The following is a 16,811-nucleotide window of genomic DNA, read 5'->3' on the forward strand; positions in this document are numbered from 1 at the left end:
TGCCTACCTCTATGATAGGTATGAGGTATCCCTCCAAGGTATTCAAAGATGAAAAGACTAAATCCTTGCCATCATAGAATATTCTACTTGGTCTTGGGAAGAAGTAGGGATTGGTAGGCTGCCTGACTGACTCAGTGGGTGGAGCATTTGACTCTTGATCTTTGAGTTGTAAGTTTGAGCTCCATGTTGGGTGTAGGGAGTACTTAAAAAGAAACTTTTTTTTTTTTTTTTTAAGATTTACCTATTGATTAGAAAGAGATAGAGAGAGAGAGAGCACACCAGCAGGGGAAGAGACAGAAAGAGAATCCTCAAGCAGACTCCCTGCTGAGCACGGATTTCCAGAACACTGAGATCATGACCAGAGCCAAAATTCAGAGTTGGCTACCCAACTGGATGAGCCACCCAGATGTCCCAAAAGTAAACTCTTAGGAAAATAAAAAAAGAAGTAGGGATTGGAACCAGAAAGTACAAAGAAAGCTCAAGACTTGGGCTCAGCTATCTAGGAAAGAGAATGTGGCATGTGCACAAATTTCTCTTCAGAATAAGCTACGGTAAAAGTATGAACAAACAGCTAAGAAAATATGGAATACCCTGGAGAAATTTTTTTTTTTATTTTTATTTATGATAGTCCCAGAGAGAGAGAGAGAGAGGCAGAGACATAGGCAGAGGAAGAAGCAGGTTCCATGCACCGGGAGCCCGATGTGGGATTTGATCCCGGGTCTCCAGGATCGTGCCCTGGGCCAAAGGCAGGCGCCAAACCGCTGCGCCACCCAGGGATCCCCCCACCTTTTTTTTTTTTTTAATTTTTATTTATTTATGATAGTCACAGAGACCTGGAGAAATTTTTTGAAGAAAATGAGGATTGAAGAATGGGTAGGACTGTGGTAGAAGGATATGGGGCCTTGTTCCAGGTACAGGGGAAAGGTAGAGAAGTGAGATCGTAACAGGGTGCCATAGAAAATTATTTAATGAATTTAAATAAAGGTTCTAGAATAACATAAAATGAGGCTGAGGGCACCTGGGTGGCTCAGGCAGTTAAACATCTGCCTTCAGCTCAGGACATGATCCCAGGGTCCTGAGATTGAGCCCCACATCAGGCTCCCTGCTAAGGAAAATAAAAATAAAATTAAAAATAAAATTTAAAAAAATAAAAATTAAATAAAATACAATGAAGCTGAATATTATCCATTTTAATAGGCTGATGTATAGCTTTATTCACCTAGGAAATAATGTCCTCATAAGTGCCATGACAATGTGTACCAGTTATAACACCACTTCTTTTAAAGAGAGTTAAAATTCAGTGAAGAAGAATAAGTATGAGAATTCTAGTGCTTCTCACACTAAATTATTCTTGGATCTGGGTGTATCTTCATCTGGATATCTATTTCTTATATTTGCAAAATAACATCAAATATTAAAATGAAGACTCTGGTGGAAAATCAATTATCATTTTTCAAAGATATTTTGTGGGTCACTTCTTACATGCCACTCACTCCCAGAGTTCCATTATAGAGTTACAAATAAACACTGCTTCTTAAAATGTATTTTTAAATGAATGACTCTTCAGTTTAAGAGAAGAAAAAAAAATCATTTTTAAAATTCTGCATTCAGAAGCCGTACATTCATGCTTATGCAAGTGAATGAAAGTTTAGAAATATATTTAAATATGTTTAAAAGCCTGCAGAGATATCTTGCAATCAGGAGGTATCAGCAATTGTATGAACAACCTTAGAATCTTCAATAAAAAAATACTAAAAGGCAAAGAAGCAGAGAATAAAGGCACACTGCACACATTCTAGAAACATCAGAATCCTATAGGAATCAAAATAGCAAACTAATACAAATGTTTTTGGTGATGCAACATGCAAGAGTCTAGGAGTAGAACGTTGTTAAGGGTTAATCTTCCTGATAAGAAACCTCAAGTGAAGTGGAGACTAAACCTGGACGGAAAGCTTTGAAATCAGGCCCAAGGAATATTTTACAGGGGAAATGGGTTGAAAAGTGTAGAATATCAAATTAGAATGAAATACGAGGCAAATAATATGGATGGATGCAAGGGTTTTCAAGGGCAAAAGAAACACTTGTTCTTATCTGTGGCTGATTAATCAAGCTGGATAAAGCAGTGGTTAATTGTCCAGAACCGTATATTTAATTTCAATTTGACTTTGCTCTTCTATGTAGCCTCAAACTCTAGCCCCATCCTAACAGAAGTCTTTCACTTACAGTCTCCATTCAGTCGGTACATAAAGCTTTTGAGTGCTCATAAAGAACAAGGCTCTACGTAGGTGCTGTTGAAAGAAAAAGGTGTTAAAATTAAAAGAAGGTGTTATATCTCCTGCCCTCAAAGATACAAACAATATTCATATTTAAGGCTCCGCCTAAAGCCTAAAGCAAATTATTGACATTTCAGGACCCACTTAAGGACCACTTGTTTGCAAAACTTTTCCTTTATATTTACCATAGCTGTATATCAGATATCCCCAGCACCATCATTCTGAACTTGACTATGGAACTGCAAACAATATAAAAATTTATAGAAGCAGAAGTGAAAGTGGTGTGTAGAGTAAGTAAAAGTGTCCATTGTCACTTCTCTGGAAGCATGTATCCTTCTAGATCTCAGATAGAAAGATGTATATGTGAATGTATGTATGGAGAGATAGGCAGACAGATGGTAGCTAGCTACATGATAGGGAAGTAGAGGATTGATCAACTGAGTGATTGATGATAGCGGTTAAGAACATAGACTCTGGATCTAGACAGTCAAGGTTTGAGTCCCAGCTCTACAATTTACTACATATCTGATCTCAGTTTTCTCATCTGTAAAAGTGGGGATGACAGCAGTCCTACCTCACTGGGTTACTGTAAGGATTAAGTGAAGTTCTATGTGGGTTGTTTCCAGCAGTGCTTGGTACATAGTAAGATTTTTATAAGGGTTAGCTACTCTTCTATTTTTTTTAAAGATTTTATTTATTTATTCATGATAGTCACACAGAGAGAGAGAGAGAGAGGCAGAGACACAGGCAGAGAGAGAAGCAGGCTCCATGCACCGGAAGCCCGACGTAGGATTCGATCCTGGGTCTCCAGGATCGCGCCCTAGGCCAAAGGCAGGCGCCAAACCGCTGCGCCACCCAGGGATCCCTCTTCTATTATCAATACACATAAACTAAGTTTTTTAAGAAATGAAATTTTATTATGTGCATTTTCTCACTTCATAATATGTCAAGGAGAATAGACTTATAATGTGGCTATCTGTTTCACTCCATAACTGCTGCATAATATCCCACAGTAGGGTTGGGTCAGAATATTTTTTTAAAAGATTTTATTTATTTATTCATGAGAAACATAGAGAGAGAGAGAGGCAGAGACACAGGCAGAGGGAGAAGCAGATTCCCCTCAGGGAGCCTGATGTGGGACTGGATCCCCCGACTCCAGGATCATGCCCTGGGCCAAAGGCAGGTGCTAAACCACTAGACCACCTGGGATTCCTGAGTCAGAATATCTTTAACCATTCTCCTGTTGATGGCCATTTAGTTTGTTTCTTGGTACTAAAGAGAATATTAAAATTATGACACCAATCTTAAATGTTTAAATGGTTTGAAATCAGGATAAATAAAAGTTTATGGTGGGAGTAGAGAGGATGACTTGCTATCTGACTATTTGGGAGAATATTATTTGAAAAACTGCCATATTTGACTTCTAGTCTTCCCAGATGGTACACCTCCATTCACGCTGATTCTATTCAGACTGATACCCATGCCGCCCTATACCCAAACTCCATAACCTATCACACTCTGTAAATGATACTAAGATAATCCAACTTCATTAACATTAACACAAATATATATGAAAGCCAATTAAATTCACTTTTTTTCTTTCTTTCTTTCTTTCTTTCTTTCTTTCTTTCTTTCTTTCTTTCTTTCTTTTTCTTTCTTTCTTTCTTTCTTTTTTTTTAGGGGGGACACGCGATGGGGGTGGGGAACAAGGGCAAAGGGTAAGGGAGAACGAGAAGATCCCACAACCCTGAGATCATGACCCGAGCTGAAGTCAGGAGTCTGATGCTGAACTGACTAAGCCACTCAGGTGCCCCTAATTAAATTGATTTTAAGTTATTGTGATCTTAGAACATGCAGTCCATTTATAATATAATGGAGCCTCAGCCAAGTATAGTCCTCTCTCATTCAAACAAGATACTATGGTACAGTGACTTGAAAATGTTCAGGGCTCATTGTGGGAATACTCTTAATAACCCATGTTTCTGGAACACCTGGCTGGCTCAGTAGGTGGAGCCTGCGACTCTTGATCTCAAGATTGTAAATTCAAGCCCAATGTTGGGTGTAGAGATTACTTAAAAATAAGATCTTAAACAAACAAACAAATCCATGTTTCTGGGATGCCTGGGTGGCTCAGTGGTTTAGTGCCTGCTTCAGCCCAGGTCTTGATCCCAGGGTCCCGGGATCGAGCCCCACATCAGGCTTCCTGCGTGGAGCCTGCTTCTCCCTATGCCTGTGTCTCTGCCTCACTCTCTCATGAAAAAATAAATAAAATCTTTAAAAAGAAAAAACCAAACCCATGTTTCTAATTCCAGTAAGATTTGGCATATAAGAAAATAGAGGACAGATTTTTCTAATCTCATGTATAGTGTATATATGTGTTGCTGGTCTTGCTGTGCTCTCTGCACTGGGAAAGTATGATGAAAAGACTAGAAGATTTAACTTCTGACTTTTATTCTCTGCTAGGTCATTCAATGACATTAGGCCTGGGGCAAAGGACTCTCCCAACTTGACATTTCCTCTTTATAAAACAGGGTTAACGTGTTTGTTTTGTTAGGAAATAGGTAGATTCATTTTGTCGAGGTTGATCTGAAAGTTTGAAGAAGCCTAAGAGATGTAAATTGTAATATTTTACTGCAAGGAGAGAAATGCTAACATTTAGAAACATGAGGACATACTGTAACATTAGAGCAGAGAATGGGGAAAAATGGGAGGCACCGTGGCTTTCTCCAGATGTATTTCTCAGATAGCGCTGTCAGTTTATCAGTCTGTTTACCTTCTCTGCCTCTGTTTCTGAGTTATGATAACATACGAGAAGCTTATGAAAATACTTATCAAAATCAGTTGGACACAGTGCAGCAGTTAAACTCCTAATGACAACCACCTCTAACTATGAATGACATATAATAAATTATGTTTGAACGGGATTTTCAGCTGCAGATCTGTCTCCTGCCACCCAGACAGGCCTATAAAGTTGCACTTGTGGCCTTAATCCCACTTGGATGTGTGCCCTACTGCCTCTACTTTCCATCATTCTGGTGCTTTAGTCTTCTTGAATAAGTGAACAATCTTTGTTTCTGTACCTTATTAGGCCAAAGACCATAACAGCTAGTGATGGCATCGGCAAGCCCTGCGGGCAGGATTCTCTGCAGCCCCAGCCAACCTCCAACAAACCCCTTTTTATACTCCTGTTTCTAGGAAGAATTATGATGGCGGTGCCCTGCTGTTGATCAGTCAAATCTGTGGTAGGCCTAGAGATAAGTCCTGTAAGTGTGGTGTACTGTAAAACAGCGGCTCCCATTCATTAGTAGCTTGTGTGTAATAAACCACCAAAAAAAGGGGGGGGGGGCGGCAGCTGCAGTGTGCAAGAGCAAACAACGCATCTCATTCTTGGGAGCCAAAACTTTGTAATTTGCTACTGGGCAGCCTGCTCTCGCTGACATTCTTTCTGATAACACGGTAGTGCCCTATCTATATTTATAGTGTGATTACTAACCCAGGGGATTCTATTTGGTAACCATGTATATATATTATAACAGATTGTTAGCAAGGGAGACATGAAAATAATATCAAAGTGACTCTGGCAAACAAAATTGCCGGGTTAAAGGGACATTGTCTTCAACCAACTGATAACCTCACAAACATTTATGTTAGCAGTTGTTTTATCATACTGGCTTCATAAAGATGGTACTTCAAAAGATCACCAGCCAAAATGCACCTGGTGGGAACTGTCCCTCAGAATGAATTATGTTTCTTTGGTAATACTTTTTTTTTTTTTAAGATTTTATTTATTTATTCATGAGAAACACAGAGAGAGGCAGAGACACAGGCAGAGGGAAAAGCAGGCTCCATGCAGAGAGCCTGATGTGGGACTCGATCCTGGGATTCCGGGATCACACCCTGAGCTGAAGGCAGATGCTCAACCGCTGAGCCACCCAGGCATCCCTGGTAATACTTTTTTTGACGTGAAAATGTTCATTGAAGTAGGAGGGTATTTGGGGGATGCTCATTTTGTTAAAATTTAAAAATGGTCTGTAAACGTGTAAACTGAATTTTATTTTTTGGCTAATTAAGTATCTGAGAGACACTAACTTTGCCACACTCTAAGAAATTACTTATCAGCCTGAACCAAAATGTAGGGAGCAATTTAATTGTGAAAGGAAGACAATATACCTGTTGGGGGAAAAAAAGAAAACACCTCAATAGACCCCTTCCATTCAGGATGGGTTAACCTAATAAAAGGGAAACACATTTGAATTTGCTCACCACTGCTTAATGAGAAGATGAAAAAATGCTGCAGTTTTGGTAATAAACTCTTGCTTTTTACACCCCAAGCAGGTGCATGGCATTGTGATATCAACACTGTACTTGTTCCTCATCAGCCCCCCACCGTTCTTCCAAATGGGAACGGAATACTGTACATTCTACACATTTTTTCTTTCCCACTCGGGACTCAGGGTCAGAAGAGTGGCTATAGCCCAGTGGAAGGCCTGCCAGTTGTTTTGGAATTCTTGCAGGTGTTTAAAAAGCAAAGGATTCTTTTCAGAGGCACATCTGCATTTGTCATATGCCATTTGTGCTAAAGCCTGTGGTGTTTTTGTTTGTTGGTTTGACAGATTGACATGTAATGGCCAGGACCATCAGGGCGGCTGCTCCCAACAAAGTCATTCTGATAGCTGGAGTTCTCTAGAAATCAACTGCCCTGAATTACCCGTGATTTTTCTCTGCCCTTCAAAGGAAAATGTGTTGTTCTCATGTTCTTTTGGCTTTTTGTTTGCTTTCACAATTTTTTTCTGGTTACATTGTTTTAAATTCTAAGTTTAGATGGAATAGGGACTTTGATAGGATGAGAATATATATCTACAAAAAGTTGTCAAAATCAACCAGTCCTTGAAATTTACTCAGAAATTACTAAAGAGATCTGTGGCATTTAAATATATATCTCGATGTCTAAAAGGTGAGAGAACACCTCTGTGTCAGGAATGAGGGAACTTCAGAGAGGCAAGAACCGCAACTTTTCGACTTTTTAATATTTTTAAACGCTGAAATAAAATTCCCATTTTAAGTTATTTTTGAAACCTTTTTTTCCTTTTTTGTATCAGCGAATGACCTACCTGAATTTATATATAAGCATGTGTCTTATCAATCATGTTACCACCAAGCCAAGTAAAGATGCGTGAAAGCAAACTTTAGTATGGTGTCTTTTGTTGACGATGCTAAATCAGAAATCCTTGTTAACCGTCTCCGTTCAGAGGTAGTAGCTCACCGAATTGAGAGTTCAAAGCTCACACTTCGAGAATGCACTTTACTGCTGATGTCAGTTTCTGAATTTTATTACGCTGCGATAGGCCTTTGCCCCGTGTCACCATAGAGGACCCACAATAACAAAGGAGTACCAAGTGTTCATTAAGCACATGCAAAATGTCACATCCGTGTCCTCAGTGCCACTTTACATCTACTCCATGGACCTAAACGCGTCCCAGACATGCGTCTCCCCTCGCCTCCAAGAGCCACCCCTTCTGGCAAGGAAGGTCCCTTTGGGTGTCTATAGCGTCAGCGCCCCAGGTCGTGAGCGTGCTGCAGTTTCCATGGAACCCTGCACTGGGGAAGGAGGAAAGGCAAAACAAAACAAAACTGTTCCAGGCCTGCAAAGGGCTGGGTCAGAACTGGGGGGGGGGGGGGGGGGGGGGGGGCTGGTAACAGGGGGGTGGCCTGGGTGCCAGATGATGGGAAACCCAAGTCAGAGGCCTAACCCGGAGATGCCAGACTGGCGGTTGCTTTCCCTCAGAGAGTGCCAAGTGATGTTCTGGGTATTTGAAACCTTTTACTAACATTCATTTCATTTATTAAGTTTTTTACAACACTCGCTGAAATCAGGATTCCTTTCCTCTTACCTCCGGAGGAACCGGGGCTGAAGGAAGCAGGAATTAAACATACTCAGGGTTTTTTGCTGTTTGCAGATAGGTTGCCAAATTTGGCAACAACAACAACAACAACAACAACAAAAAAGCCAAACCAAACTGAGGACCCATCAGTTATTTCATTTTTAAAATTTCTGTTTAAATTTTAGAGAAACGACACCCAATTTTTCAGTATGATATTGCATGGGACATACTTATACTAAAAAATACTTGTTGTTCCTCTGATAATCAGATTTAACTGTGAGTCCTGTTTTATCCGGCAACCCCGTTTGTAGGCATTTGATTAATGATGAATTCATGACCAGAAAACTCCCGGGTTGAAGGGCATAGGGTATTTTTTCTTAATTAAGTTATCTTTTCCTGGGGTTTATAATTTTCTTGAGAATTTCTGTTACCTATTTAGAGTAATGGGATGAATTATAACAGCTGTAATGACTGGGCACCTGCTCAAGTACAACCAGGTGCTTTCCATTTATTATCTTAATTAATCCTCACAGCGGCCAGGGGAGGCAGGTGATGATAACCCCATTTTGCGGATAACAAGACTGAGGCCTACAGCCATGACATAATCTTTCCAGAGTTAGAGAACTAACAAGTGGAAGAAGTAGGATTGGAAACCAGGTCTGTCAGCTACCAGAGCTGGGACTCTTCCTTTTGTCTGCACTGACTTGTTAAATGTAGAACTTCGTTAAAATCACAAATAACGGTGGAATCAGATACCTACGACTCCTACTCCTATTCGACAACATCAGGTTGCTGGGCATCGTTGTCAGTATGTGTCCTCTCTCTTGCTGGTTTCCAAGACAGCGTCCGTGTCTCCTGCTTTTCTCAGTACCTGCCCTTAGACATAGGCAGCCACCTAATTCTGTAATGTTATGTTCCAATGTCATTTTATTTCCAGTTGTTTGTCTTTGGACTGAACCTAGTGTGTCTTCATTGTTATTCTCAATTTAAAGCATATTGTCGCAATAACCCTCACTTGGTCAACAACCTCTGATTCTATTTGTCCATCGTCTGTATCTTCCGTATTGTTGCACTTCCAAAGTTTTTCTTGCTTTATAAACTACTCACAAAGCTCGAACATCAGCATTTCCCTTGCCAAAAAAATACCAAAATAGACACAATTATTGCTTCCACGCCTTATCTTTCCTTGCCTTGGATGGGCCAGGGCCATAAAGTATTGAATTTTAGGCTCCTCTCCCTCTACAGAAACTTCACCCGTCGTTTACCTTCCCCTGTGGTGCCTTGTATGATGTAAATACTGTTCTACAATGACGCCCCTCCCCCTAACCCTTTTCTGGTTCTTTGATATTACTTAGAAGGTGATTACATAGCTTCATTTATTTCTTTGAATGCATAGGTTTCATGGTCATTAAAATAATCACAGACTCATCAGCTCTCCCCATGCTTAAAGAAGATCGATACAAACCAGAACAAGGGGGCTCCCTCACTCCTCTGTTCACCAGGATTTCTCTTTTCCTACTTTCACTCCCCTCTCCCTTGACTTCAGACCCTTCCCTTCTTTCCTACCCTCAAACTCGGCATATGGGAGAATACAGAAAATTTTCGCAGTCCTTTCTGTGATGGGTCACAAGATGCATTCACCTGTTTTCCAAGACACAGTGAGGTTTTGCCTTCATACAAACTGTCAGAAGCAGCCGTAGCAATTCGTGTGTTTGCGGGGTGGGGGGCGGGCTGGGGAGCCTGCTGGCCCTGCCTTAGAAACCCGTTCAGCAGCGAAATGGTTAATAGGATGAGTAAAGGCTATTTTTAAGTCTGGCTCCCCTCTCTGATGCACTCTTGAAAATTCACCCTGTACTGCAGAAATCCTAAATTGCAGTGCCCTGCACCCCACTGAAACTCTTCAGTCTGCTGTAAGTAAGCCTCAGCATGGGCAAGATTGGGGGTGAACAGCTGGAGGAGGGGCTCAAGCCCTGGGCCTTTGTAATGGAGGGGCGAAACACTGAGATCCTGCCGAGAAGGAACACAGAAACCCTCAAGGCACAGAGAAATAGACCCAGACAAAAGCCCCGTTACATGGTTGCAAATCACCCCACTGCTGTTATTTTATTTATTGTGGTCTGCAGGAGGATTGTTTTCTCTTTGCAAAATTTTTAAGCTTCATGGGCTTTTCTCCTCCACAACAGCGGTCACTTATACCACAGTGCCACATAGAGACAGTCTTCACCTTCGGTTTTCTTAAGGAAAGGGGGGGAAAAATCTTGCCCAGTCAGGACGCAACAGACATAGATTGAAATCGATGCATTTCTAGCCTTCTCGTTCTTTTCCAGGGATCACAGATTGAAAATACTGTGTATTTAAAATATTGACTTCTGTTGGTTCTATTGGAGCGGTTTTGTTCCGTGTTTTTCTGGCTTTATTTGATTATTTTTCTTAAAGATGACACCTGCATTTAGGCTCTGGGACTTAGGTTTATGTAGATGTGGGGAGGAAAGACAAGGCAACACGAATTTTGTATGGAGTCAATTACAGATACATAAGTGAATAAACATTTTTCCCCAGTTCAAAAAAAAATTTTTTTTCCAGTTTCAAAATTGATAGAAATACCCTCTTGTCACTATGGCCAGGCATATGCTGCAAGTTTGGGTTTTTGGTTTTGTTTTGTTTTGTTTCCATTGGAGAGTTACGAAAGGAGGAAGGCTGACAGAGACAGTTATTTTAAAATCTGCAGGGAAAAAACTGTGAGTGCAATTCTCTTTTGTACAAGTTGCTTCGGGTATTTGTAAAAAAAAAAAAGGTGGTGGGGACTCTTGCCTCACTGCAGAGGGAGAGAGGCCCCGGAAGAAAAGGCAGCTTACTTCTCTGTATAGAAATATGTGGCTGACTTTGGTAAATATTTCTCTACAAATGAGCCAGAGCTGCAAGCTATGCCTTGGGGTAGCTGAGGAGGAGTGAGCGTCACATCCCGGTAACCAGAGCAGCAGAAGGCTCGTCTACTTAGACGGCCTTTATTGTCACGCCTGGGAAGTTAAAAGGGGAACTTGCAATAAGTGTGCTCAATTTAAGAAAAATAAAAAAAGTGAAATTTTCCTATGACAAATCCACGGAGGTATTCACAAGGTGTTTGAGCAGGTAATTAGCACCCAAACCAGGTTTCAGGAAATAGTTCTGGTCACCTCAAATGAAGAATATATAATGAGCTGAAGAGCTTGATTTTCAATGGATGATTTACCCAGGACAATAGGCCAAACAGAACCGGGTAAAGGGTTTACAAATGGTAACTTGAGAAGCAGTAGGCTTCCTTCCTGGGAGCTTAATTCTGTCCCCTTCTTCTACTACCCTGGCCCTTCTCTTCGACCTCTCCTCTTCCATTGCTTCCACAAAAGGCACACATACCATAACTTTTCTTGAAAAGTTGAACATAGTCCTTAAAAAAAAAAAATTCTGGCAAAGAAACGTGGGGAGCGTATAAAACATACAGAGTAAAAGTGCCTGTTGGCATCTAGACCTGACTAGTTCTGGCTGAAACTTTTGACACTGTATTTTAGCTTCCTTGCTGAGAGACATTGCAGAATTTTTCCTTATTGGTCTCTTGTACAGATGACAAGCAATGCTGAAAAGATAACCTATTCTTTTCCAAGGCTATTCCAGAAGACTGACAACACTGAGACCTGGAGATGACCACATTAAAAAATCGTTCAACATTTCTTTAATTGACAACGTTCCATGATTTGGGTGGTTTAAGAAAGGCTCTTTTTACCCGTGGGCACTATGGTTTGCCATGGTGCAGGCATTAATACTTCTAGTAAAATAGTAAAAAATGCCACAGTAGCTCTGGTAACGAAATGAATAATAGTAGTTACCTTTCACCTACTGAGCCTCTTGTGTATTGAAAGGATGAATTTTACTGTTATAATAATCTAAAATGTTTGCATGATTCTTGTTTTTGTTCATTTACATTTACGTTCTCCCCCCCCCCCCCCACCTCCCAATTGCCTTGGGCACACGCTTAAAGCTGAAAGAAGGTAGCTTAGATGTCATTTTATAATCTAGGAAATAGGTTCAGAAAGTTCAGATTACTGCAAGGTCACCTAGTGTCACAGCTTGGACCAAAATCAAGATTCCCTAATTTCTAATTTTGACTGTTTTTTCCAGGGCATTCGACCATCTTCCTATGCGGTTAATAATATATGAGAGCTGTCTAAGAATACCAATTTCTACTGAGGCGTGCTCTCTGTCATTAAGTGCTCCAGCAAACTGTTAATTAAGATTGTTTTGAGCTGTTTACCAATTTAGGTGATGTCAGATACTTCTCTTGGATTCTGTTAGCCTCTTGGGATGGCAGAAAATTCTGTTGATTCTGTTGCCTGCGGTTTGGCCATCTGTTCTAAATCATGATTGCGGCTGCCATTTGGAAATCCATAATCTGACACCGTTACCAGAATTGTACATCTAAATGCATTAGGCTCTTTGTGAGTCACAAACCTTTATAAGAGCCCCTTAATTTTATAGGATGTCCACAGAGAGTGCTAAATTTTAGAGTTAAAGGGTATAGTGAAGAAGTTCCACTCTTGTTCTCTTCCCCAGGCATTTTATTAAGGAGGTCTGAGATAGAAAATAAAAGTATGATGACTAAGCACAAAACGGTCAGAAAGGGTCAGAAATAGGAATGAAAGAATAGGTTTTCAGTCAGACTTACAAAGTTCTCCCTCCCGCAAGGCACACTGGGTACTTGTCTAGGAAAAGATCAACACAATTCAATGTGCGTGGGACTATGGAAGACTTTCGAGAAATATTCTGTCTTAAAATAAGTCTTTACGTAAAGAAACACATTCAGATGTCCCACTTTGCACTTTCCAGAGTTAATTCTTAGTACCTTCAGGTTCCTAATATCCTTTGTCATTCAACTTAACTATTAAGCACTTAAGGGGTTAAAATCTTTTTCTGAAATACTGACTTAATACACAAAGAAACACATAGACTGAGTTAATACATACACACACAAAAAAACCAAACACTATGTCTGGTTCTCAGTAAGTGCTCTGTAAATGTTTGCCATTATTATTCATTTGTTCATGTGTCATATACAGACTGCTGATTCTAGTCACTGGAGACTCCATAAAGGTGGGGATCATGGGTCCTGCCCTCAGGGAGTGTATAGTCACCTGAAGGAAGCAGATAACGAGGTTTTAACAGAGAGTTACCTGGACCAGTAGACAGAAGATGTTGTGGGAATAGTTAGGAGGGGTAAACAGATTTCCTGGGCCCACCCTAGACTTGCTAAATCCCGACATTAGGTGGTAGGGCCCAGAAACCTGTATTTCCAAAAGCTCCTCAGGCAATTCCAAAGTAGCCTGAAGTGTTTACCTAATCTAAATTAGGCTTGAAGAAAATTTCTAGAAGAGCCTTTCTAGAGGAGTTGATACTAGAGTTGGAATTAGGAAGAACGGAAAGGTATCCCAGGCTGAGGGGAAATTTCTTAAAGGAAGGTACTAAAGAGCCTCTCTCATTTAGAGACCTGCTGGTAGATGGGTCTGGTTGGAGGGAAGGTCTTGTGGAAAAGTATAAGACAGGTAGGAGCACCATATATATTATCACTCAAATCAGGACACTTTTGAGAATGAAAGGAAGTGTGAGTTGGAGGGGCAGAAAGAACTTAAATTGCTTTCTGATCAGGCCACTCCAAACTCCATGCCATCCTTGGCCTACAAGGCTTCACATGCTTTGGCCTTTACCCACCTATCCCTGGTTCTTACAGTTTGGGAGGGAGCTGTGGCCTGCAGGTGGACTGTCCCTGAGAAGTGTGAGGGAACCCTGGTAACTCAGCTTTCCTAAACCTGAGTCTCTGAACTCTATTATTCTGACAGCATTTGTTTCTTTCAAGAGAAAGAAAAGAATTCTAACACTGAGCATCTATGATTACTGGCAAGGTGCTTTATGAATGTCATTTATTTAAGCCTTATACCAGCCCAGGGGGATCAGCAATATTGTCACCGTTTTGTAGGTGAGGAAGCAAACTCAACGAGGTTAAATAACTTTTGCATGGTTATATTCTATTAAAAGGTGATTTCTGATCTTTTTGTCACAAAATGTCTTTCAATTCTGTGAAGCCATAAGTCGTAGGAAATAGGGAGTACCACTAGTATGCTCTACCTAAAAGTCAGCTCCTGACAGCAGCTCCAAAGCACAGTTAAAATGGTACTTTTTTTCCCCCATGAGGAAATCTCAAAGACTAGTATATTAATCTTGTATAGAAAGTAATAGCCTGTTTCCCCCACAAAAGAAGCCGGTAATAAATGAGAAATCCAAATTTGAACTCTGGTGTTGTAACTAATTAGCCCCATAACCTTGGCGTGCCCTTTTGTCCATCTGAGTTGAGTTTTCCTGATCTGCAAAATGGGTGCTATAAGTCTAGCTCATGTTCAAAGTACATGTGAAAGTACTTTGAAATAGAAAATGATCTACACATAAAAGGAATTACAATTTCATTGTAAATATATTTGGCCAGTAAAATAACTTTCCCTAGTGAATGATGGGTTCGATTTCTGAGGTTTGGGATATTAAAACACACATAAACACAAACAACCATTGGAGTGATAAATCGCTGTGTCTCTCTTTTATTTTTTATTTTATTTATTATTATTCTTTTTAAGTGTCTCTCTTTTAGCTAAACAGGCTATTTTCACCCTTCATTCTTTTTCATCTTTGAACTCTAAAGTCTATATGGAAAGGGAGATGACGTCACCTGGAGCTTGAGTTCTCCACCAGGGTTATCGAAGCCAATGGCCAAGAGCAAACTAAAAGGGCAGAAGTCCAGGAATCTGTTTCATATAGCCAGCCAAAAAAACTTTACGACTAAAAATAAAGCAAAACCAGTTACCACTAATCTTAAGAAGATAAACATTGTGAGTGATGAAAAAGTTAACAGAGTGAATAAAGCTTTTGTAGATATACAAAGGGAACTTCCCCATTTCTCAAAAGGCCTTTCCCTTGAACCTCTGCAGAAACAGCTGATTCCTCAACAGTGTCATGTTAATGTTGAAGCAATCAGATTAATGGCTCAGCTATAATATACTGGGGATACGTCAAATACCCCCCAAAAGAGCAAGTATTAAATGTTTTGTACAGTTTGTTTGTTTTAAATCAAGTCTAGGGGTGCCTGAGTGGCTTAGTTGGTTAAGTGTCCAACTCTTGATCTCAGCTCAGGTCTTGATCTCAAGGTTGTGGGTTCAAGTCTCATGTAAGCCTCCACGCTGGGCATGGAGCCTACTTTAAAAAAATAGGCTATACAGAAAGGATAAGGAGCTGTTGAGGGTACTGTCAAGTGAGATGAACTGTGGGGTGCTTTCATTTTAGGCAGTAGAAAAAGAACAATTATTTCTAGAAACTAAAAAAAAGACAGAGGGATGGAAAATAGAATGGAGGGCAGGTGAGAATGAAAATTTCTATCTATCTAGGGCCACTTGGCCTTCTGTAGAATGACTTAAATTTGATTAGTGATTTTGACCAATTATGGTCTACCTAACTTACAGTCAGGGGCAGGTGTAGATGGGAACCCAATTCCTTAGAGCCATTAATATCTTAGGGAGCTTTCCATTTACAGCTGCCCAGCAAAGAAGTCTTTAGCCTCTGCTGGCACTAGGACTCCTGGGTTAGACTTTCACAGGCTATCACCATAGTTCCTGCAGCCCAGGAAGGGAGGCTGAACTAGGAGCAGGAAAGGTTCATGTAGGAAGGGTGGAGTTTTGGGAAGGCTATAAAATGTAGAGCTGGTGCAGAAAGATCAGTTAATACAGGGGACAGTCATAAACATACACCAGAACAAGATCTGTGTGGTGGAACCTTCTTTCCTAACTTATGATTCACTGTTTTAAATGTTTGTGTTTCCTTCTTCAGAAGAGTATAAGTGCTATTAAACAAAAGGAAAGGGGAATCCAAGTCCTCAAAAATGTCCCTGTCCACAGTAATCTTTTAGAACCGAAAAAAGAAGGTTCTACCTAGAAGAGTCTAAGTGAAAAGGAAGGAATCCCACTATTATACTACTATTCAGAAGATTGAGCAAGAAATTAAGTATTGCAACATTTTTCTTGAAAATGTCCCCTCTACTTGAAGAAGATCCCATGTAACTCTTGTGTTTTTAGATGAGGATTTGAGATCTCTTCATGGGATGGACCTGAATGGAGGAGGCAGCTGGTAATGCTGGACAAGAGTTTGGGCTCTGGAACCACGTACCATGGTTTGAATCCCATCCTATCCACTTCTAGCGCTGTGACCATGGGAAGATTATTGATTCTGCTTGAGCCTCAGTATCTCCATCTATGACATGGGACAGGACATGTTTTTCTACTAATTAGGATTTAATAAGACAATGGGGAAAAAAGATGCAAAATCACCGAGATACATTCAGTGAGTTAACATGTATTAACTCCTTTTCCTTTGCTTCCTTATTTGGTAAAGCACTCACATATCCTTAGTAAATCTTCCTAAAGGGCAACCAGTAGGAAAGTATTTTGATCTGAGATTTGCATAGCTAAGTCTTCGAAGCTTTTCAAATTTTTAGGGTCAGAGGCAAAAGGCAGAGGTTTTAGAATAATAATCCATTAGGCTGTAAATCCCTTAGCATTGGGGAATACTCCTTTCATATTTTTATATAAAGCTA

The 16,811-nt window shown here is 40.3% G+C and overlaps 1 protein-coding gene and 1 long non-coding RNA gene across 2 annotated transcripts; both read left to right on the plus strand.

Moving 5' to 3' along the window:
• Nucleotides 1-740: 740 nt before the first annotated feature.
• LOC119867494 lies at nt 741-7,457 on the plus strand. The gene is made up of 2 exons (XR_005383769.1): nt 741-4,381; nt 6,210-7,457. It is a non-coding gene; the product is annotated as an uncharacterized LOC119867494 (long non-coding RNA).
• A 7,477-nt stretch (nt 7,458-14,934) lies between these two features.
• LOC111093939 (ribosomal biogenesis factor-like) lies at nt 14,935-15,222 on the plus strand. The gene has a single exon (XM_038583261.1). The coding sequence runs from the start codon at nt 14,935-14,937 to the stop codon at nt 15,220-15,222; it is 288 nt and encodes a 95-aa protein (XP_038439189.1).
• Nucleotides 15,223-16,811: the final 1,589 nt, after the last annotated feature.

This window comes from Canis lupus, chromosome 34 (assembly GCF_011100685.1).
Source record: "Canis lupus familiaris isolate Mischka breed German Shepherd chromosome 34, alternate assembly UU_Cfam_GSD_1.0, whole genome shotgun sequence".
NCBI lineage: Eukaryota > Metazoa > Chordata > Mammalia > Carnivora > Canidae > Canis > Canis lupus.

Excerpts from the sequence above, each read along its gene's own strand:
- LOC111093939 (XM_038583261.1), top strand. The coding sequence starts at position 14,935 with ATGGCCAAGAGCAAACTAAAAGGGCAGAAGTCCAGGAATCTGTTTCAT.